General features: G+C 35.3%; 1 protein-coding gene across 2 annotated transcripts; it reads right to left on the reverse strand.

Moving 5' to 3' along the window:
- Positions 1–163: 163 nt before the first annotated feature.
- LOC128245158 (aurora kinase-like) lies at positions 164–16,382 on the reverse strand. 2 transcript variants are annotated; one of them, XM_052963412.1, is made up of 7 exons: positions 16,316–16,382; positions 11,104–11,176; positions 10,383–10,574; positions 9,605–9,743; positions 9,190–9,338; positions 3,234–3,465; positions 164–2,159 (listed from the first exon to the last, which is right to left on the reverse strand). In XM_052963412.1, exons 1-7 carry the CDS (start codon positions 16,365–16,367, stop codon positions 2,058–2,060), a joined length of 939 nt encoding a protein of 312 aa, XP_052819372.1. In that variant the 5' UTR covers positions 16,368–16,382; the 3' UTR covers positions 164–2,057. The 2 variants fall into 2 exon arrangements, with proteins under 2 accessions (XP_052819372.1, XP_052819373.1); XM_052963413.1 differs by lacking the exon at positions 16,316–16,382 and adding an exon at positions 13,705–13,724.
- Positions 16,383–22,587: the final 6,205 nt, after the last annotated feature.

Genomic DNA, 22,587 nt, shown 5'->3' on the forward strand with positions numbered 1-22,587 from the left:
CCAACATTGGGTCCTTACAAAGTTCTAAAAAATCTTTGCAAAAAATATGTTCAAGCATTGGTCGAGCAGGGATGTGATTTGTCCGCTGTCCACAGATCTTATGGCTTCTAGGACGTTTATTTTTCAATAATTGCTAAGGGTTTGATCACAAACGCATCAAATGTCAAGTTACTACAATTTTATTTTCACAATATTACAGATATGTTATACAACTGTATTTACAAGATCATATAAAAATAGACTGAGAAGTGCAGACTGAAAGAACAGTTAAGAAACAGAAAACACCGTATATAACACACATACACGTAAATAATTTTGATCATACATTTTTCCAGTAAACATTTTAATTGGGATATGCAGTCCTCGAAGTTTGAACCATACATTAACACACTTGGTAAAAAAACTCTACAGGAGCTTATGGTTGTGTGTGAGACACCTTGCAAACTTGTTTTTTTTAAATCATATATATACTTAATGTACTCCTGCTGTTTTTGATGCAAATGTCCGAGTAAAATACATTCTGTACAAAAGTCTGAAGTTAGAAGCTCTCAATCTTGATTTCTAGATTAATTCTAAACTGAAGAACCCCTGATTGATCTACTTGTATTGTATCTAATAATCTTACACAACCTAGAAATTAATATCCTTCTATTGATCTTAATCTAATTGTCTTATCAGATCGATCTATGATTTGAATATCCTGCTGTGCAGTTTTTGAGATTTTATTATAGAAATGGACCCTAAATGGCCTTGAGCCAATAAACAAACAGGAAATTGGCCCCTACTGTGACATCAGAGCAATAAGCAGGAGATGCACAGCAGGGGATTATCATGCCAAACATTCCATAAACTAGGCCTTTAAGATATTAATAGAACATAAAAAAATTCTGGTTATTCAACAAACAAAATTTATTAAACTTATTTACTGAAATTTATTTAAAAGGCCAGTGTAAGTTTCATCAATTTCATAAAAAAATTGTGTAATAAATTCCATATTTTGACTCATGATCATAGACATGTAATAATATCTATGACCACTCGTTAAATAGAATATGATCTTACACTGAAATGATCAAATATCCTCTAGATATATAACATCGAGTATTAATGATATCAAAACAATATCACCAAATATTCTCTATATATATTCACATATACACTCAAGAGTAACTGAAAGAAAGTATTTAGCTGCTGAAGATAAAGGATAAAACAGTAAGGGTTGTTAAAAAAAATAATGTGTTTGTTTCCAGTTTCATGAGAATTTTCAGTTGACAAAAACTGTTGAGTATACGCTTAAGAACATCTTAACAATCAGTATTAGCATCACTAGTATGGTTAATAGCCCACTTCTTTTTTAACTTTTAAAAGAAAAAAATCAAACAAGATAACAAATATTTCACAAGGCTATAAAAAGGTTATGAGTCAGGGTAGATATCACGGTAGGTTGGGAAACTGGAAACAAACATTTTTTTACGCCTTTCTATGATTGCAATAGACAGATGATATGAGAACATGAACACATTACGTTTAAAAACATGAACACATTAGGTTTGACATATATATAACATGTGAATCAGCTTCATCGCAATTGATGTAAAGAGACTGTTTCATTTTAAAATATACAGACATTTACAGAATATACATGGATGAAGACACAGATTTTTCTTACGGAAGACTTTTCCGTAACAGATAATAATTATTATTGTCATCAATTTGAAAACAAACATTTCTTTCACATCCTTAAACACATGTCCTCATTAAAACATATCTATTTACAAGCATACAATGTTTAAATATCACACATGCATTGATTTACATTTTTAAGATGATTTTGATTTGTCCACACCTTATCAATCATAGGACACAGTCCTCAGAGCTGATGGTTTTAATCTCATTACCACCCTTGATCTCTGGACTCTCAATTACTCAATTAACACAAACTATAAGTCTGTTGGTGTATGGTTTTAGTTCCCACAATCAATGTGCTTCATAAGTGTCTGGTAGAACCTTTTGGGGTTATTGTAAGCCACAACAAGGACAGGGTCATCACAGATTAATCAGTGTCTGGGTGGATCCTTGGGGGTATGGTTAGCCACGATCCAGTGGTGGGTCATCACAGCGTCCGGGGAGATACGCTTACGGGGGTCATGTCGCAGTAACTGAAATTCAAACAAACAATAAGATTCGATGTTTCAACAAACAATATGTTTCAACAAAAAATATATCTCAAACAAGAAGACCTACTGTGATGTTTCTTTCATGACAGAATATGTGGAGAAAATCTATGATGCAATTAATAATTGATATAAATTTGGTAAATATTTACTCTCCAATATTATTGGAGGGTAAATATTTACCAAATTTATATCAATTATAAATATAACAAGGATGTGATAAATCTATCAGCTGAAGGGCTAAAACGATTACAGCCAGGTGCATGGGACCAATTAAGGCCCAAAATTGGGTGGGGCACCCTGCCTAGAAGCAAAACTGGCCAATTTGGAACTTATTTTGAGGGCTCTCTATGCATTCAGTTATTATTTTATTAGGCTTTTATTTTATTTTATTTTTTGTGGGAGGTGGGAATTCCCTTGAGACATTAGACGCGTGAACAATTCACATCTCTCATATTTGATTTGTTTTGCAACCTTTTTCATCTTATAATTTCAACATATTCAATCAAATTTTGATTTCATTCGCAGCTTTACATGTCATTGCAAACACAAAGAGGCTTAAATCCAGTAACTTTACAGTCGAAACTCGTTGGCTCGATATCTCATGGCTGGATATCCTCGTTGGCTCAAACCAGATTAAAAGGACCAAATTTTTTTACTCTTTGTTCATATAAAATTAGATTGGATGGCTCGATATCAAAAGTCATTTTCGCGGTCCTAAGTAAGACTTTCACACGTTTTGTTTTGTTTGCTTGGGTCGATGTCATTTGCGCGGGTTCAGTTAAAAATCTCACCCCTTGATTTGTTTGCTTGGCATCATTTAGCACATTAAAATTGCTTGACTGGTATTATAATTATTATCAAATACTCTTCTCTTGCCGAGATTGCATAGCCAATAACAAACGAGGTAAACACTATTTTTTGTAACAAATAAAAAAATAACATTCTGCTTGGCTCAATGTTCTTGAGGCTCTAAGTATTTTGGCCGGTCCCTAGAATATTGAGCCATACAGTTTCGACTGTATATCACTTCAGTAGGTGGATATAACAAGTACATACACTTCCAATGAGATCCCTGGCCCCTGAGGTGACGTAAGACGGGTAGCGTATGTCCACACGAGTGATTCTCCTGTATGTCTCAGAGTTGCTCTCCGTCTCAAACGGGGGATTTCCCACTAGCAGCTCGTAACACAGCACGCCCAGGCTCCACAGGTCAACATTCTCATCGTGGAACGAGCCCTCAATCATCTCTGGAGGGAGGTAGTCCAGCGTCCCACATAATGTCGTCCGTCTGGAAAAAATCAAATATTGCTTTGTGTCTTGGTATTCATTAACCTTTTCATTCAAGCACTAGATATTAATGCTTCATTCAGGAAAAAATGTCCCACAACATCAAGAAAAATCAAGCGAATTTAAAATTAGGGTTTTGGCCAGATTTTAAAAAGGACAAGGTGCTGCAGAAGTAGGACAAGCTTCCAAGGGAGGAAAGGGCACACTGTCAGGCTGTAATGCATTTAAACATTATTTGTTAGAAAATGTAAGTAATTTTGTTTCATAGAAGTAACATAATGGTTGTCTGTCAAAAACCACAACCTTTTGATTTTCATAACCTTTCAATTCTCTGAATTCTTCATGAGGGCAGAGGGATGCTACCTTCCAAACTCTTTAACTAAAATCATTTGACTTTATGATACACGTATACCATATAAAAGAAAATGCATATCCAGTTATTCTTCATCATTTTTTTCATGTTGTTATTCTTAAATACCAGTACAAAGAGGTCAGAAATGTTATGGCTCCCATTTTAATAATATAGTCACACAAAATCCATGAAAGTACGAGTCAAACACCTGGCCTCAATATCACGAAAATACTCAAGTCAAATCTCAATCTCAACTCATTTTACCACATAAAAGCATAGTATTTTTTTTTAATCTTGAATGTTTTTATACTTTTTGAAAACATATTTTCTCAAAGAATGTGTAATTGAAAGATTTTGACAATATTTCAAAGAAAACTTATTCTAGAGCAATAAATTTACTTGAGTAACTGTGAAAAAGCAATGAATTGTACTGGAGTACATTTTTGGCTGAAGAATATTTTTTCCATTGGAATCTAGACCAAAGGTTTCAATCACCATATTCAATGATAGAATGCGGTTCAAAAATGTGTAAAAACTATGATGTTATATGGGAATATGAGTTGGGATTTGACTTAAGTATTTTCGTGATATTGGGGCCTGATGCCAACAGGTAATTGGACTCTACCATTAATGCCACTCTTTCATTTATCAGGAACAGTTCATTCTCAAAGCACAGGACAACAAATGCATTTTGTACAATGATAAAATCTAGAATTCTAGATAAATATTCATAATATCCCACCCAAATGGAAGTACTTTTTGTGTACAAAGTAAACAACTTTAAATCTTTTTTTATTTCTTTTTTATGACTGTCAACACTTGTGTTTGAAGTCAAATTGTATAATTTTGTTCTTTTGCTGTTTCAAAACAAAGATGTTAACCCTTAATTGAAAATAATAATTAAAATTCAACCTATTATCAATATCAATAAAGAGAAATACATTTTGTAACCCTAATAAAACTTTTGACCCACATTTAAAGTTCATGATTCAAAACTGTACTAACTTGGCAAGCTAGATGCATGATAACTGCCCCCATTGCACTGCTGGTGAACTGAGTTGTACTGAAAAAGCTCCAAATTGGCCCAGTTGAGCAACCATTTAGCACTCAGATTCACTAAAATGCACTGGTCTGGCTAAGTGCTATAAGCTCATCCCTACAGTAAGTATAGACTGTAAACTTAGATACATAATTCGCTTTATCTGTGTCAATATTATATTGACTCATGAAGGTTGATTTAAATGAAATGTATGTCATGTTTAATAGTCGTTATAAATTGTCGACTATTGTACCATAAATTGTTGTTTTAATCAATACATTTTAATACTTCCCCTGATACCGTACACATTTACTCCCCCTAATACCATACGCTATCCTTGACAACCAAATAAGCCTTATATATGATCTTTTGAATGAATAGATAAATGACAACAAATTCCCAGTTAAACTAGAGCTATCACTGAAGGTGATTAATACCCCTGAATGCCTCATTATGATTTATCATTGTATGAAGTTTTATGCTATTCCATCTAGTGGTTTTCAAGTTACTGTCCGGACAAAAGTTTGACAAAAAAAAAAAAAAAAAAAAAAAAAAAAGGCAATAACTCTGTAATTTGCTAAAATAGTGTAGTGATTCAACTACACTGAACTCCTTCTCATTGTGCTGTACCATTGTATAAAGTTTTATTACATTCCATCCGGTAGTTTTCAAGTTATGCTCCGGACAAGAAAAAAGTAACAAAGGGCAATAACTCTGTAACTGGCTAAAGAATTGTGGTTCCTGTACACTACACTTCCTCTCATTATGATCTATCACCGTATGAAGATTTATTAAATTCCATCCAACAGTTTTCAAGTGATGCTCCAGACAAGAAAAAGTAACAAAGGGCAGTAACTCTGTAATTAGCTGAAATAGAATTGCGGTTCCTGTACACTGCACTCCCTCTCATTATGATCTATCATTGTATGAAGTTTTATTAAACTCCATCCAATACTTTTCAAGTTATGCTCCGGACAAGAAAAAAGTAACAAAGGGCAGTAACTCTGTAATGAGCTGAAATAGAATTGCGGTTCTTGTTCTCTGCACTTCCTCTCCTTATGATCTATCACTGTATGAAGTTTTATTAAATTCCATCCAATAGTTTTCAAGTAATGTCTGGAAAAAAATTGATGGCAAAAAAAACAAATAAAGAGCAATAACTCAGTAATAAGCTAAAGTAGAGTTATGGTTCTTGAACACTGCACTTCCTCTCATTGTGCTTTACTATTGTATGAAGTTTCAATGAATTCCATCCAGTACTTTTCTAGTTATACTCTGGACAAAAAAAGTAACAAAGGGCAATTACTCAGTAATAAGCATGAATAGAGTTATGATTGTTGTACACTGCACTTTCTCTCATTATGCTCTATAATTGTATGAAGTTTAATCCAATTTCATCCAGTAGTTTTTAAGTTATGCTCCGGACAAGGTAAATTGCAACGGACCGACCAACAAACCGACCGACTGACCACAGGGTGACTCCAATATACCACCTTCAAACTTCGTTTGTTGGGGGTATAAAAAGCGCTAAAATATTGCTGATATCTTTTAATTCGTACACAAATCATGTTTTCTTTTGTTTTGGCCACGAGAGTCTAATGAATTTAACATAATAATGTATAAGAATTAATCTTTTTTTTGCATCAACCTTTATTGTACTCCGGTAAGAAGGAGAGCAAACATGAACATGCAAGTGTGACCTTGCAGAACATGTTTTATGCTACTCATACCACATGTCTGCCATGCTATAAAGGCTATATGTCTGCCCGGCTACCACATATGTCTACCATGCAATGCATGCTAAATGTCTGACCCGCTAAAAAATGTCTGCAATGCTTTGCTGGGTATTTGTCTGCCTGGCTACCACATTTGTGTGTCATGCTATGCAGGCTATATGTCTAATCTGCTTCCATATATGTGAAGACATTGTCTGACATGCTATGCAGACTATCATTTCTTTGTCATGCTATGCAGTCTAAAGGTCAGCCTTGCTTTGGAGCCTTTATTTTGGCCATGCTATGCAGCCTATGTGTCTTCAGTGCTATGCAACCTATATGTCTGTTGTGATACACAGCTTAATATCTGCCATGATATATGCAGCCTATATGTCTGCTGTGCTAAAACAATTAAGTTATCATTAAAACAAGAGCAGTCACAGACAGCATTTTTTTAAACGAAAGACAATCAATGGTAAGTTTAGTTTCTCAGGAACATAAGAAATGCATAAAATTAAGAAAGGGCAATAACTCTTCATAAAATGGTCGAATAGTGAAAGCCTGACAATATGCACTGCGTCACTATATAGTCATCAATCTGTTAAAGTTTGGTAGAAATTGCATGAAAAACGTAAGAGGAGTTGCAAGAAACCAACTTTAAATGTAAACAAAGGGCTATAACTCTTTCAAAAATGGACGAATCGCAAAAGCCCGACAATATGCGCTGCGTCACTATATAGTCATCAATCTGTGAAAGTTTGGTAGAAATCGCATGAAAAAGTAAGAGGAGTTGCGAAGAAACCAATTTTAAATGTAAAATAAACAAAGGGCTATAACTCTTTCAAAAATGGTAGAATCGCAAAAGCCTGACAATATGCGCTGCTTCACTTTCTGATCATCAATCTGTGAAAGTTTGGTAGAAATTACATAAGAAATGTAAGAGGAGATGCAAAGAAACCAATTTTAAATGTAAAAAAAACTAAGGGCTATAACTCTTACAAAAATGGCCGAATCCCAAAAGCCTGAAAATATGCGCTGCGTCACTATATAGTCATCAATCTGAGAAAGTTTGGTAGAAATCGCATGAGAAATGTAAGAGGAGATGCGAAGAAACCAATTTTTAATGTAAAATAAAAAAAGGAATATAATTCTTTCAAAAATGGCCGAATCGCGAAAGCCCAACAATATGTGCTGCGTCACTATATAGTCATCAATCTGTGAAAGTTTGGTAGAAATCGCATGAGAAATTTAAGAGGAGATGCAAAGAAATGAATGTGGGACGGACGGAAGGACAGACACATGGAATCGCGCCCACCATTACTATATCCCCTAGCCTTTTCAAGGGGGGGGATAAAAATGATGAAAGGGCCACATAAGGAACATTTCTGTTTAAATGTTTTGAAAACGGGCCAATGATTTCTGAAAAGAAAGATTTTCATATAGACATACCCCGGTATAGTGAAAACTAGCCCTAGCCCCTGATGGCCCTGCTTTATTGTGAATCACAATGGGGTGAAGGAATTTGATATATGGCCACTAAATGAACGTTTTAGTCGAATTATTTTGAAATTTGAAATCAGGTTGATGGTTTCTGAATAGAAAATTTTCCATATAGACATATAGTGGTAACTAGCCTCGCCCCTGGTCACCACGTTTTTTATGCATCATCAAGGAGTGAAGAAATTTGACAAAGGGTCACCGTAGGAAAATTTCTATGATTTTTTTTTTAATTGGGCCAATAGTTTCCGAATAGAAGATTTTCAAAGTTATCCATATAGACATAATTGATATAGTGAAAAGAAGCACTTCGTGCTCAGATAAGCATGAAGTACAGCTCAATTTTCTTACTGTCCTATGATTGCCAGTACTTATTCAAACAAAGTCATAATGCATTTAAGTATGAGAAACTGTCAATTTTCTATTTAATGATTTATTGAAACAAGTAAATTTGATCAAATTGCAGGTTTCCATACACAGATATATTGAAATCAACAAGTTGTGTTATATAATGCACATTTTATAAGCGTATTGTGAAGTACATGTTCCGGAATTTTTTAAACCATTTACATATGTTTATTTAAATATTGTCTTCAAATATCTACTTAGAAATTAACGAGCTTTAAAACCAAGATAGAGAGTGGGTTCATAGAGTTTAATATATGTTATATTATATATATTAAGGGTATGCCAGAGAAAGCTAACAATACTTTTTTTAAAATAATGTATTTTTTATGAGTATTCCCTGACATGAAAAATTGTGTTACCACAATTAAGAAACATTCCATACCGTTACAGAAATTAGGCATTTGGATAAATAGGTGCAAATCTTACATTAATAACTTTTTAGTAGATATCATAGTGGTCAAAATTAGCACAAGCCCACTAGCCCTGCACTGGTAAAATAACAGGGCTTGCTCATATTCTTGTTTTTAAAATCAAGCACTAGTGTAAGAATTCAGGCTTGTTCATTTAAATGTCTAATTTCAATGACTGCTGTATATTAAAATTGCAAATTTAGTACAAGCTCAAAATTATTTTACCAGTATTAGACTTGAGGTCATTTGCAATTCATTTCAACCACTGTGAATGGCAATATAAAAACCTGGAGAGTGATCTAACCTGGAGGATGGAGCATGGACGGACCAACCAAAGTCGGCTATCTTGAGGTCACCAATAAGGCTTATCAGTAGATTTTCTGGCTTGATGTCTCGATGGATCACCTTCTTACTGTGGCAGTACTTGAGGGCATTGGCCAGCTGGTAGACATACTGGAACGCACATACATGTTTTTTGCATTATTGTTACACAAAGAAACTCATCACATTATTCACATTGTTATGTAAGGAGCAGACAACATTTGTTTTATTAATTGTTCACCTCCAAAATGCATTGTCACATTGGAAAGTTCACAAATATTTGGCTTTTAAACATCACACTTGTTGCATATTATCAATATATAATCAACATATTTTTCTCTTAATTAAGCTACACTAAAATAAGTATGTTTACTTAATTTAGGCTTATAATTATGTACCTTTGCAGTAGTTTTCTCGTCAAATCTCTTTTCTCTCTGCAGGATCTTATACAGCTCGCCCTTGGCTGCAAACTCCAGCACCAGGAAGATACGTTTCTTGTCATGAAACCACTGATACATCCGTAGTATATTCTCATGTCTGAAACAGAAAAAAACAGGCTTACCTCCTTTCTGTGCCTTTTTCAATAGTCCAGTGTTCTTAATAAGTTTTGGTTGAAATGTATAAAATAGAAAAGTAACAGACCAGCTAATCCTTATTCTACTTAAAATTCAAATATTTTTCCAAATTTGAACCGGCCCAATTCCCATTTGATCCATTTTGCCGGCAGCTAGTTCTTTTTGAGAACACTTAAGAGTGGTATATAGAACATTGTCATAATTTTTAGGACCAAAGAGTGGAAAGTGTTTTCATTATCAATTTATTCAAATGAAATAGAAGCTTCATTATGGGTTCAATCAGGTTTTTTGCCTTGACATGGAATATGCTAACAAAATTTTTGAAGCTTTTCAAGTTTTATAACATACTTTTGGGATATACCCTAATTTGAAAATTAGAGTAGTGGTAAACATGCTTTTGAACATTGCAACACTGATTCATTGTTACAATGTATGTTGTAATATGCAAAAATTAGAGAATGATGATTATATCAGTGCTTAATGTATGGGCAGAATCTTAGGTCTACATGTATCTATAAAGTTACACATCACCGAGTTATGTAATAAAGAGAAAAAATAATTTGTATGGTTTGGCTATGACAATGGGTGGGTAAACCCTTACTGTAAATGTGACTGGATCTCAATTTCTCTGCGGAGCTGATGTTCCACGCCAGAGTTCTGTAGCTGAGATTTGAAGAGCACCTTCAGAGCCACAATGAACTTGGAAGTCTTCTCTCTCGCTAGATAAACATTCCCAAACTTTCCTTTGCCCAGTGGCTTCCCTATATCAAAGTTTGCCAGAGTCAATTCTTTTCTGAAAAAAAGTTAAAATTATTAACCAACCTTTATTCATTGATATAATCAATATTTCTTCTTTCTCGAAACAATTTTTTATAAAATAAAAAATTGTCACCTTGGTGCAAGTAGTACTGCAGGGCTTCCATAAAGGAAGTTTGAAATATATTACTTCCTAAAAATGGGTTAAAACTTAAGTCCTTGGAAGTACAAAAACTTGACAAAATATAACCCTTGCATCACTTTTATACACAAATTTTCAAAACGTGAAATGAAATATTTAAATCAAATTTGCAATGTATAGTAGCAAAATCATTCTTTTTTAACATACTAAACTTTTCTGCTATACAGATGTATTTCTACAGAACTAGACTTGATTAAATGCTTTAAAACTCAAAATTAATTTCTTCTAAGGTCATTATTCAGATATTCTTTTCAGATATTAATATGTGAAAAAGTTGATATAAAAAAATTGTAAGCAAAAACGAAATATTATACCAGGTACTATCTGACTAATTTCACAACACAACGAGAAGAGAGAACCTTACTTTTTAGGCGTTCCTGCATTTTCTGATGTATTCTGGTCATTCACTGGCTGCAACACTCTTGGTTCCATTGTGACTGAAACATGCAGTTAAATTTGTTTTAGTAAAAAACTGTAAAAATCCTTGCCAATATTTGTTTTTCCTGGTTGGTTCATATTAAGGAAAAAAGCAATTCTTAGTTTGCTGTTACCTCCGCAAATTGTCATGTTTTGGAAAAAAGGCTCAAAATAATCTGACATTGATAAAACAGTGAAAAGAATATACAAACACAAGAACATACAAATACAACATTACATACATGTATATGACAGACAAAAGAAAGACAATACATAACAAATCCTTATTAGGCACTGAATGTAGTATTTTCTATGCATTCTATTTATTTACCGAAGGTATTGCTCATTTGAGTACCAATTAAATGAGAGAAAAAGGAACAAAGATTCTAGTGCATAGTGCAATGTTCATGAATTAAACATGAGTGCCATTTAAAGTTGTTCACTCCGGGTTGGGAACTGTCAAAATCAATTTACATTCTACACAATTATTGCAAATAATTTTATATTTAATTTAGTATATTAAAGACCCGTTGAAATCCATGTTACATGTAGTAGCCATATTGAATGTTAAAGACTTTTAAGAGGCAATACATAAATAAAGATGTTTCTCCCTCGTTTATTGAATAATGTTTATAATTTAAATGTGGGCACATAAAAGGGAGATAACAACTTTTTGTAACATTTTCAAATTAGGAACAGTTGTATTGAAATGGTACTCGCACCTCAATAGGCCTTAAGTCTTTTACTTTCATTTGGATAGAAATTGTAAAATTTCATTACATCAGTCCACGGTTTGCATACTAGTGTAATTCCCGAGCAGTGCTCTATTAAGATTCAATAAATATTGATGTTTTCTTAACTCCCTTAAATTGTTGCATGCAAAGGGGTAATCTTTATAAAGAAAAGGACATTCCCTGAACTTATCACTGCTATTATCCTGGAACAGTTCAACAGATATTACACAAATAATATAATATACAAAGGTCTTTTGACACCCTTTTCTATAAGTGGAGGATTAGTGAGGGAAAAAGAACTGTTGTTGACCTATTTCGAGACCATAACATCACTTTCTTCACTGAAACTTTATTTAAAATCTATGTTTATAATAGTTTCTTTATCTGGCTTTCTTAAGTTCAGTTATTGACTACAAATAAAAAGTGATTATTTCTATGATCAGTAGACAAACTTAGTCTTTATTTATAACAATGATGATGTATTTTATGTTTTGATGAATACCAAAAGGAAACAAGTTTTTGAAATTAAACAAATAGTGATGATTTTGCTTTTAAATCAATTGCTAACAATCAGACTATTTGGGAAAGGGAAAAAAAGGGAAAAAAACGAATAAGATTGATATTCATTCCAATATCTCTAATAGTCTGAAAGTCATCATTTCTGACAAGAAGCAGATTTTTTTTATCCACTTCCGAGGATGGTAAGCCCATTAAATTGTTTCTGAAATATGCAAAAAAGGGTAAAAAAGTGAAATGCTACCCATGCCAATGATGATGATGATAATCTTCTGATTTGTGACTCAGGAATCCCCTGGAACACTGAACAAAATCCCCTGGGGAGCCATTGAAAAATATGGCATGTATGGATATGGATGCAACAAGTCTGCTTTTTCTGGGGGTATTAACCCAATACCAAAAATATTGTAAGTGGAGTGTATTTTACTGGACTTTACATGGGCATCAAGACAGAGATTACACAAGGTTTGTTAGGGGGTATTCCATATAAACAGCCACTTCAGAGTCTTTAACGAATTTTGTTTTGGCGACTCTACGCATCCATATCCCACTTGTTTTTTTCCTAGCCAAGAATGACAGATCCCAGCGCTAAGTATATTGAGCGGAAAGATAACAGGCACCTGTTAGTTCGAAAAGGGCGATGATTTGCTAACAGAAGTTGATCTGAATTAATGTGTCATTAAGCACTTAAGTGTAATAAGAGATTGGTATTGGCTAAAATAATTTATGTGTAACATTTGTTTTTTTTTAACAATGCAGTGTTTAATATTGTGAAGTTACAGTTGAAGAATATCTTTTATAGTGTTATGAATCAGTGGACTTGTGGCATTTAGGGAACAAAATGAATATCCAAATGTTCAAAAAGGTCCATAAACGCGCATTATTGTGGCTAGCTTGTTAGAGGGTAGTGCACAGATAAGTAACCCAGCAGTGCGTTAAGTAACTGAGTAAGGCGAGCGTCTACACAACTCTTCCGGTTATTTATTGAACCCCCTTTTAACATCCATCCTGGAGGTCAATATGTTATCGGGTCGAGGCAGCGGATAAAAACCGACACCGATAAACAACGGATCCAGCACAAAATGGTAAAAATTCTCATAACAGAGATGAAATATATTTCTAGTCGCGAAAACATGTGATAATTCCAGTGAACGCTCGGTATCGGATAAAACACTCGTAAATACCTATAATAAATTTAATCTGATATGTATATTTATGATTTTAGAAAATAGTAAAAGAAAGTTCTTGCTGAATTAACCGAAAGTTTAACAAATCTTGATATTGTCTTTACTGTTTACCTCTTTAAAATTGGGTAATTATCAATTGGCTGGCACAAAATTGTTACAACCGTTTTCATTGGTCGACATACAAGGGCAGTTATATTTCACGGGACCCGGGACCCAAATTTTAATTTTGATTTTATATTTGCGTTTGTAATGTTTGAGTTTGTACAAGCTATTCAAAATAGTGAGTACCTTAAAATAAATATATTAATAGCATATAAATAAGTTCAATGCATATATTATGATGCACTATTGATTTTTTGATGCGCAAAGTAACTAATTGTCTGTTTGATTTTATGTTCATGCATAAAAAAATCATTTTTTTAAAAACAAACAAACAATAATAACAAAGAAACTAATTACACTAGCAATATATTAAAGAAAACAGAAGGAAGTACATATTCTATAGAAATATTAAAACTGTTCATTGGTGTAAGATGCCTATTCACCGGTGACAGACACCCTAGAGACTGGCTGTAGGGAGGGGAGGGCAAGCAGAGTCTAAGCAGAGGCTTGAATTGGAGACAAAAAGATACAAAGTGATTGGCCCTGTGGATTATGGACAAGCCGAAGCTTGATTTTGAAACAGAAGAATATTCAGAGACTTGCCATGGAGACAGAAAGACAAGCAGAAGCTTGCATTGGAGACAGAAGGGCAAGCCGAGACTGGCCATGGAGACAGAAGGACACCCAGAGACTGGCCATGAAGACAGAAAGACATGCAGAGACTGGCCAAGGAGACAGGATGACAAGCAGAAACTGGCCAATGAGACAAGTAGAGGTTTGCTATGAAGACAGAAGGACATGCAGAGACTGGCCATGGGACAGAAAGACACCCAAAGACTGGCCATGGACACAGAAGGACATGCAGAAACTGGCCATGGAGACAGAAGGACATGCAGAAACTGGCCATGGAGACAGAAGGACAAATACAACAAAATCTCTGAATACCCTGTCAAAGTTTCTTTTCTATGCATACATCTTAAGAAACGGCTAGCAATTTTTCCATTTATCCATAAACTATTATTCTGCTCTTCTGTAAAGCAAAAATTACCAGTTTGATATTGCTAAGATTCATGCCTTGCATAAGTTGTATTTGCTATAGACATGTATAAGTTTTATGCAATAATCTGAGCTTAGTTGTCAGAGAATAAGTGTTGCTCTGCAATAAATTATACATTAAATTCCACTCTTAATGTACCTTCTGTTGATACTGTCCATTATTTTCCTGAAGGATAATTTAATTAATTCCTGATTTAAATTGAATGATTTATAGCAGCACCCTCACAGATTGACAGTTTTAACCTTTTTTGTTTATTTTATCTCAGAATCAGCTGAATTTGGCACCTTAAATTCAGTAATAAAAATAACATTCAATAGAAATGATCTCGACTGTTTGGAATATAACTGACAATTTTAAATTTCCTTAACATCAGTGACTCTTTTTACCATAAAACATCATTTTGTTTAACAGAAGAAGGAAAACTGCCATCTGCTCTTTTGTCAGCCATCTTATATCACTGATTGCCAAACATTTGGGCAAAATTGACAAAATGTTAAGCATATTTAAAAAAAGTCATGACCATCAAACTGTGAGAGTGCAGCTTTAGTTCATTTAGAACAGGTTTAAAACACGATGCACATGATTTAAGAAGAAATTTGACCTTAAACAATAGGGGGTCATCTCTGATCAATGAAAAATATTTCGTCTTTCTAATGCAAACATGAGACCCTTGACCTAAAAAACATTAGGGTTCATCTCAGGTCAATGACATATATTTCGTCTTTCTAATGCAAACATAAGACCCTTGACATAAAAAGCATAAGGGTTCATCTCTGGTCAATGACAAATATTTTGTTTTTCTAATGTAACATGAGACCCTTGACCTAAAAAGCATATTAGGGTTCATCTCTGGTCAATGACAAATATTTCGTCTTTTTAATGCAAACTTAAGACCCTTGACCTAAAAAGCATTAGGGTTCATCTCAGGTCAATGACAAATAATTCGTCTTTCTAATGCAAACATGAGACCCTTGACCTAAAAAGCATTAGGGGCCATCTCTAGTCAATGACAAATATTTCGTCTTTCTTTTGCAAACATAAAACCCTTTGCCTTAAAAGCATTAGGGGTCATCTCAACTAGAATCAAGAGTTTCCATGAGCTAGACTGTCGACCTATTTAAAGCGATAGGGGTAAATGTTGAGCTAAAAACGATATAGGATAAACTGATCAAGGGAAACCTACAACTAAGTTTCAAGAATTTGACGTGCTACCTCTTTCGCAAAAACAGTTCTAGTTTTAATGTAAAACTACAACTTTGGCACTGAGTAGCTGTTGTGGACACGTAACCAAACTTGGTAGTATACGGGAGTATGAAGTGAATTGGGCCCAGATATTTAGCCAACAAGTTTCATCAAAATTGCTAGTGTTTCCGAGTGAAAAGTTACATCTAAGGGTGTATATGTTTTGTTTCCCTTTTCACTCCAAGTGTATATGAGAGACAATCTGTTTTGAGGCTGCGGAGTTGGGTTTCTTCCTTGCCTTTGTTACGTTTGGACGAATACTCAATTTATTATCTTATGTTTACTTTACAGTTGTAAGATACTGCCGTTTATTTCGATAACCTGCAAGATATGCCCATGGCCGCCCGCTGATCCAGATAGGATACCGACCCATCGGAGGGCCTGCACTGCCCGTCTCGGCGGCATCGTCTGCGCTGCGGAGCAAGAGCGTGCACACTGGGACCTTAAAGCAAGAGCCAATATGCTCACACCTGAAATATGGTTATCAATAGCAAAAGTAAAAACATCTCGCAAGTTGAAGATGCACTATTACTCCCAAATTAACACATTTAATCACAGACCTATGAACCATATGTCCATAATTTAAAACAATTGTTTTAATATACCAAAAAGGTTGAAAAAATGTCGAAAACAATTGTGCTTATGACTCAGATACCGAGTTTAATTTAAAAGAAATATGCAGAAAACACGGTATTGCTACCTTATGAAAAACGATAGTTGATCGCAGTAAATTTTTTAGCATTCACCAATCATTTGATATTTTTTGCGTTTTAAGCTATTGCATACACGGTAGACTAAAAAACACTAAAAAAATCATTTCAGTGTCCGGACTAGCAAGAAGACCATCACCCGGGTCGTTCCATTGATGAGCAGATTGATTATTGGCGGACCCGACCCATCCCACTTACAAACGGACTCTGCTATTGGCAACCATTGTGTGGCCGTGTCTAGGAACTGATTGTTTTGCATCAAGAAACTATGGTAACTGTAGACCTTTGTACAACATTGATTCTGCTGCTGCTTCTTGATGATGATGATGATGATGATGATGAGCCCTCCTACACCTGCAAAAACTTTATGATACATGAGCCCATGTGTATCAAGGTCCATAGCTCTTGCTATAACAAGTTTTCAGTTATGCCTGTCCCCTATTTACTATTTATCTTTATTATTATGCCCCCCTTCGAAGAAGAGGGGTATATTGCTTTGCACAGGCATGTCGGTATGTCGGTCGGTCCGTCGGTCCGTCGGTAGACCAAAGCTTGTCCGAGTGATAACTCAACAATCCCTGGACGTATGGTCATCAAACTTCACATGAAGGTTGGGCCTGACCAGTAGTTGACCCCTATTGTTTTGGGGGGTCATCAGGCCAAAGGTCAAGGTCACAGTGACCTTGAATGGTAAAAGGCTGTCCGAGTGATAACGTGACAATGCCTGCACCCATGGCCCTCAAACTTGACTTGGAGGTTGGGCCTGACCAGTAGCTGACCCCTATTGTTTTTTGGGCTCAATGGGTCAAAGGTCAAGGTCACAGTGACCTTTAATGGTAAAAGGTTGTTCGAGTGATAACTCAACAATGCCTGCACCCATGGCCCTCAAACTTGACTTGGAATTGAGCCTGACCAGTAGATGACCCCTATTGTTTTTGGGGGTCATTGGGCCAAAGGTCAAGGTCACAGTGACCTTGAATGGTAAAAGGTTGTCCGATTGATAACTCAACAATGCCTGCACCCATGGCCCTCAAACTTGACTTGGAGAATTGGCCTGACAAGGAGATGACCCCTATGGTTTTTGGGGGTCATCTGGCCAAAGGTCAAGGTCACAGTGACCTGGAATGGTAAAAGGTTGTCCGAGTGATAACTCGACAATGCCTGCACTCATGGCCCTCAAACTTGACATGGAGGTTGGGCCTGACCAGTAGATGACCCCTATTGATTTTAGGGGTCAAAGGTCAAGGTCACAGTGACCTTGAAAGCAAACTCGACAATTCTTGGACCTATGGTCATCAAACTTGACATGAAGGTTGGGCCTGCCCAGTAGATGACCCCTATCGACTTTTGGGGTCATCAGGCCAAGGTCAATGTCACAGTAACCTTTAACGCAAAAAAGTTAACAAATCTTCCCCCACTGATTTCTCAACAATGCCTGAACCTATGATCATTAAACTTGACATGGATGTTAAGCCTGACCAGTAGATCACCCTTATTGATTTGAGGATTCATAGAGCCAAAGGTCAAGGTCACAGTGATTTTGAATGGTAAAAGGTTGTCCAAGTGATAACTCAACAATGCCTGAACCCATGGCCTTCAGACTTGACTTGGAGTTGACCCTTTATGATTTAAGGGGTCATCAGGTCAAAGGTCAAGGTCACAGTGACCTTGAACAAAAAAAACTTGTCTTGTGATAACTTGACGATGCCTGCACCCATGGCCCTCAAACTTGACATTTAGGTTTCTGGTGACCAGCTGATGACTCTGGATTTTGAGTTCATAGAGTCAAAGGTCATGACGGTCATAACACACTTTATCTTCACACTTTAATGGTCATAATCTTAAAACAGCAACAAATAAGCTGTCATTTCGGTCCATGCATATTTCATTCAATTGTCCATATAATCCTGACAACATGGCGCTCAGGGGGGGCATAATGTTTGACAAACATCTCTTGTTTCTAAAAGATTTGAAGAGCATTGATGTTCGTTTCTCGGCACTCTTGTGTATAAACCCATATTATTCTTTAATTTCATTGGTTAATACAATTTCATGATTTTGTGTTCTTTGCTCAATCATTTACTGGTGATGATGAGAAATGAAGTGTTCTTGGTATTGTTTTCTATGGTCAATCTTTTGCTGCTGCTGCTGCTGCTGCTGCTGCTGATGATGATGATGATGAAATATGAAGTGTTAATGGTCTTGTAAGCTTTGGTCAGTCTTTTGCTGATGATGATGAAATATGAAGTGTTCGTGGTCTTGTAAGCTATGGCTAATCTGTTGCTGATGATGATGAAATATGAAGTGTTCGTGGTCTTGTAAGCTATGGTCAATCTTTTGCTGATGATGATGAAATATGAAGTGTTCGTGGTCTGGTAAGCTATGGTCAGTCTTTTGCTGATGGTGATGAAATATGAAGTGTTTGTGGTCGTGTAAGCTATGGTCAATCTTTTGCTGATGATGATGAAATATGAAGTGTTCGTGGTCTTGTAAGCTATGGTCAATCTTTTGCTGATGATGATGAAATATGAAGTGTTCATGGTCTTGTAAGCTTTGGTCAATCTTTTGCTGATAATGATGAAATATGAAGTGTTCGTGGTCTTTAAAGCTATGGTCAATCTTTTGCTGATGATGATGAAATATGAAGTGTTCATGGTCTTGTAAGCTATGGTCAGTCTTTTGCTGATGGTGATGAAATATGAAGTGTTTGTGGTCGTGTAAGCTATGGTCAATCTTTTGCTGATGATGATGAAATATGAAGTGTTCGTGGTCTTGTAAGCTATGGTCAATCTTTTGCTGATGATGATGAAATATGAAGTGTTCATGGTCTTGTAAGCTATGGTCAATCTTTTGCTGATGATGATGAAATATAAAGTGTTCATGGTCTTGTAAGCTATGGTCAATCTTTTGCAGATGATGATGAAATATGAAGTGTTCGTGGTCTTGTAAGCTTTGGTCAATCTTTTGCTGCTGATGATGAAATATGAAGTGTTCGTGGTCTTGTAAGCTATGGTCAATCTTTTGCTGATGATGATGAAATATGAAGTGTTCGTGGTCTGGTAAGCTATGGTCAATCTTTTGCTGATGATGATGAAATATGAAGTGTTCATGGTCTTGTAAGCTATGGTCAATCTTTTGCTGATGATGATGAAATATGAAGTGTTCATGGTCTTGTGATTGTTGCAGTCTTTAGATGATGATGATGATAATGGTGATTATAATGATGGATGATGATGATGATGATGATGACGATGACGACGACGACGACGATGATGATGATGATGATGAGATTATGATGATGATGATGATGATGATGATGATGATGATGATGATGATGATGATGATGATGCATAACAATCTTTGATGCTGATGTAATTTATAATTACTTGATGTTGTCCTGGATGGGATGTTATGGTGATGTTAATGGTATATTGTTGGTTTATAAGTGGGTTTTATCTTGTGCTTGGTGTATATGAGATGTTCTGGTTAGCTGCTGATGTTTTCTGTTTTATGCATTTGGCATTTTGTGATTGGTGTTACTGGTTTTTGATAAGGATTAGTATATTTGATTTTGATATGTAAAGCTCACCAAAGTGTGGACGCCAATTGTTAACTGACATATGTAGCTTCTCATACCTGTATCCTGTTCTGAAACATGTGGTCAAAGTAGACTGGGTATTTTTTTAAGGGTGCCTCTTTTCATATTGTGATATTTTGTGTTAAACATTGATAAGAAGTCCTTTTAAAAAAAAAATCCTTTAATACACCTTTGAACTTTCCTGATTTTTAAAACATTTGACGCCTAGCAACCCCATTTAATATTCATGTTTTATAGCGTTTTTAGTTGTCTGGTTTAAGATGTTCGACCCATACATAAGCTAATTTTTAATCCTATTCCTGATTTTTAAAACATTTGACGCCTAGCAACCCCATTTAATATTCATGTTTTATAGCGTTTTTAGTTGTCTGGTTTAAGATGTTCGACCCATACATAAGCTAATTTTTAATCCTATTCCTGATTTTTAAAACACTTTACGCCAAGCAACCTCATTTAACATTTATGTTTAATAGCGTTATTTTGTTGTCTGGTAATTATATGTCAGTTAAATGATTAAGTTATTTGTTCAGCTACATTTGGATTTCAAATGTGTAAATTTAAATTTTCACTTATTGTGGGTCGAATACCTTAATTAAAAATTTTAGAATGATGTTATAGTAATTAGTTTTTGAAAATGTCTATTTCTTTCAGTGAACAATATTGGCCATTCCAAGAGATCAACAGCATTGGCCATTCCAAGAGATCAACAACATCGACCATTCCAAGAGATCATCAACATCGACCATTCCAAGAGATCAACAACATCGGCCATTCCAAGAGATCAACAGCATTGGTCATTCCAAGAGATCAACAGCATTGGCCATTCCAAGAGATCAACAACATTGGTCATTCCAAGATATCAACAATATTGGTCATTCCAAGAGATCATCAACATCGACCATTCCAAGAGATTAACAGCATTGGCCATTCCAAGAGATCAACAGCATTGGTCATTCCAAGAGATCAACAACATTGGTCATTCCAAGAGATCAACAATATTGGTCATTCCAAGAGATCATCAACATCGACCATTCCAAGAGATCAACAGCATTGGCCATTCCAAGAGATCAACAGCATTGGTCATTCCAAGAGATCAACAACATTGGCCATTCCAAGAGATCAACAGCATTGGTCATTCCAAGAGATCAACAACATTGGCCATTCCAAGAGATCAACAGCATTGGTCATTCCAAGAGATCAACAGCATTGGTCATTCCAAGAGATCAACAACATTGGCCATTCCAAGAGATCAACAGCATTGGTCATTCCAAGAGATCAACAACATTGGTCATTCCAAGAGATCAACAACATTGGTCATTCCAAGAGATCATCGACCATTCCAAGAGATCAACAGCATTGGCCATTCCAAGAGATCAACAGCATTGGTCGTTCCAAGAGATCAACAACATTGGTCATTCCAAGAGATCAACAGCATTGGCCATTCCAAGAGATCAACAGCATTGGTCATTCCAAGAGATCAACAACATTGGCCATTCCAAGAGATCAACAGCATTGGTCATTCCAAGAGATCAACAACATTGGTCATTCCAAGAGATCAACAACATTGGTCATTCCAAGAGATCATCAACATCGACCATTCCAAGAGATCAACAGCATTGGCCATTCCAAGAGATCAACAGCATTGGTCATTCCAAGAGATCAACAGCATTGGCCATTCCAAGAGATCAACAGCATTGGCCAATCCAAGAGATCAACAACATTGGCCATTCCAAGAGATCAACAACAGATCAACAACATTGGCCATTCCAAGAGAACATGCGGACATTTAAATTTCCAATTAATTGATTCTCCAGTTAACTATATTTGGACCTAAATTGATTGATAGATCTCTTGTTGTGACAAGACTATCTTACTCTCTTATGTTGAGACATAAGTCACGACTAAAATATCGTGACCAATACTTACCTATATAATAAATAAATAAATTCATGTTATTGAAATTTAAGTTGTCATACCACATAATGTTGATTGTCTATGCATAATGAATAATGAAGCCTTACCATTGAGGCCACTGTTCTTTCATTTATTGTTTCACTGTTGTTTGAAAACAATTGTAGAAAATGCAGATAAAACATTGAACACATCAAACTTTTAACAGGACTGCAAAAGGGTACAAATATATATTGCCTATAGGAATTCTACATATTTATCACATTGCTAATGAAGTGCTATTTAAATATGTTCTTAATATGGATTGAATGTATTTCTACAGATGTATACCAATGTATAACATATCATATGATGCAGTAACACACATTTGTATT

Source organism: Mya arenaria, chromosome 8 (assembly GCF_026914265.1).
Source record: "Mya arenaria isolate MELC-2E11 chromosome 8, ASM2691426v1".
NCBI lineage: Eukaryota > Metazoa > Mollusca > Bivalvia > Myida > Myidae > Mya > Mya arenaria.

What these genes read in the sequence shown, in the direction of transcription:
- LOC128245158 (XM_052963412.1), bottom strand. Translation starts at nt 16,367, where the DNA reads ATGGGTCGGTATCCTATCTGGATCAGCGGGCGGCCATGGGCATATCTT. An exon ending in GAGATCCAGTCACATTTACA is followed by an intron (nt 9,744 to 10,382) that starts GTAAGGGTTTAC and finishes TTTCTGTTTCAG; the next exon opens with ACATGAGAATATACTACGGA. An exon ending in GTCCATGCTCCATCCTCCAG is followed by an intron (nt 3,466 to 9,189) that starts GTTAGATCACTC and finishes GATTTTTTCCAG; the next exon opens with ACGGACGACATTATGTGGGA.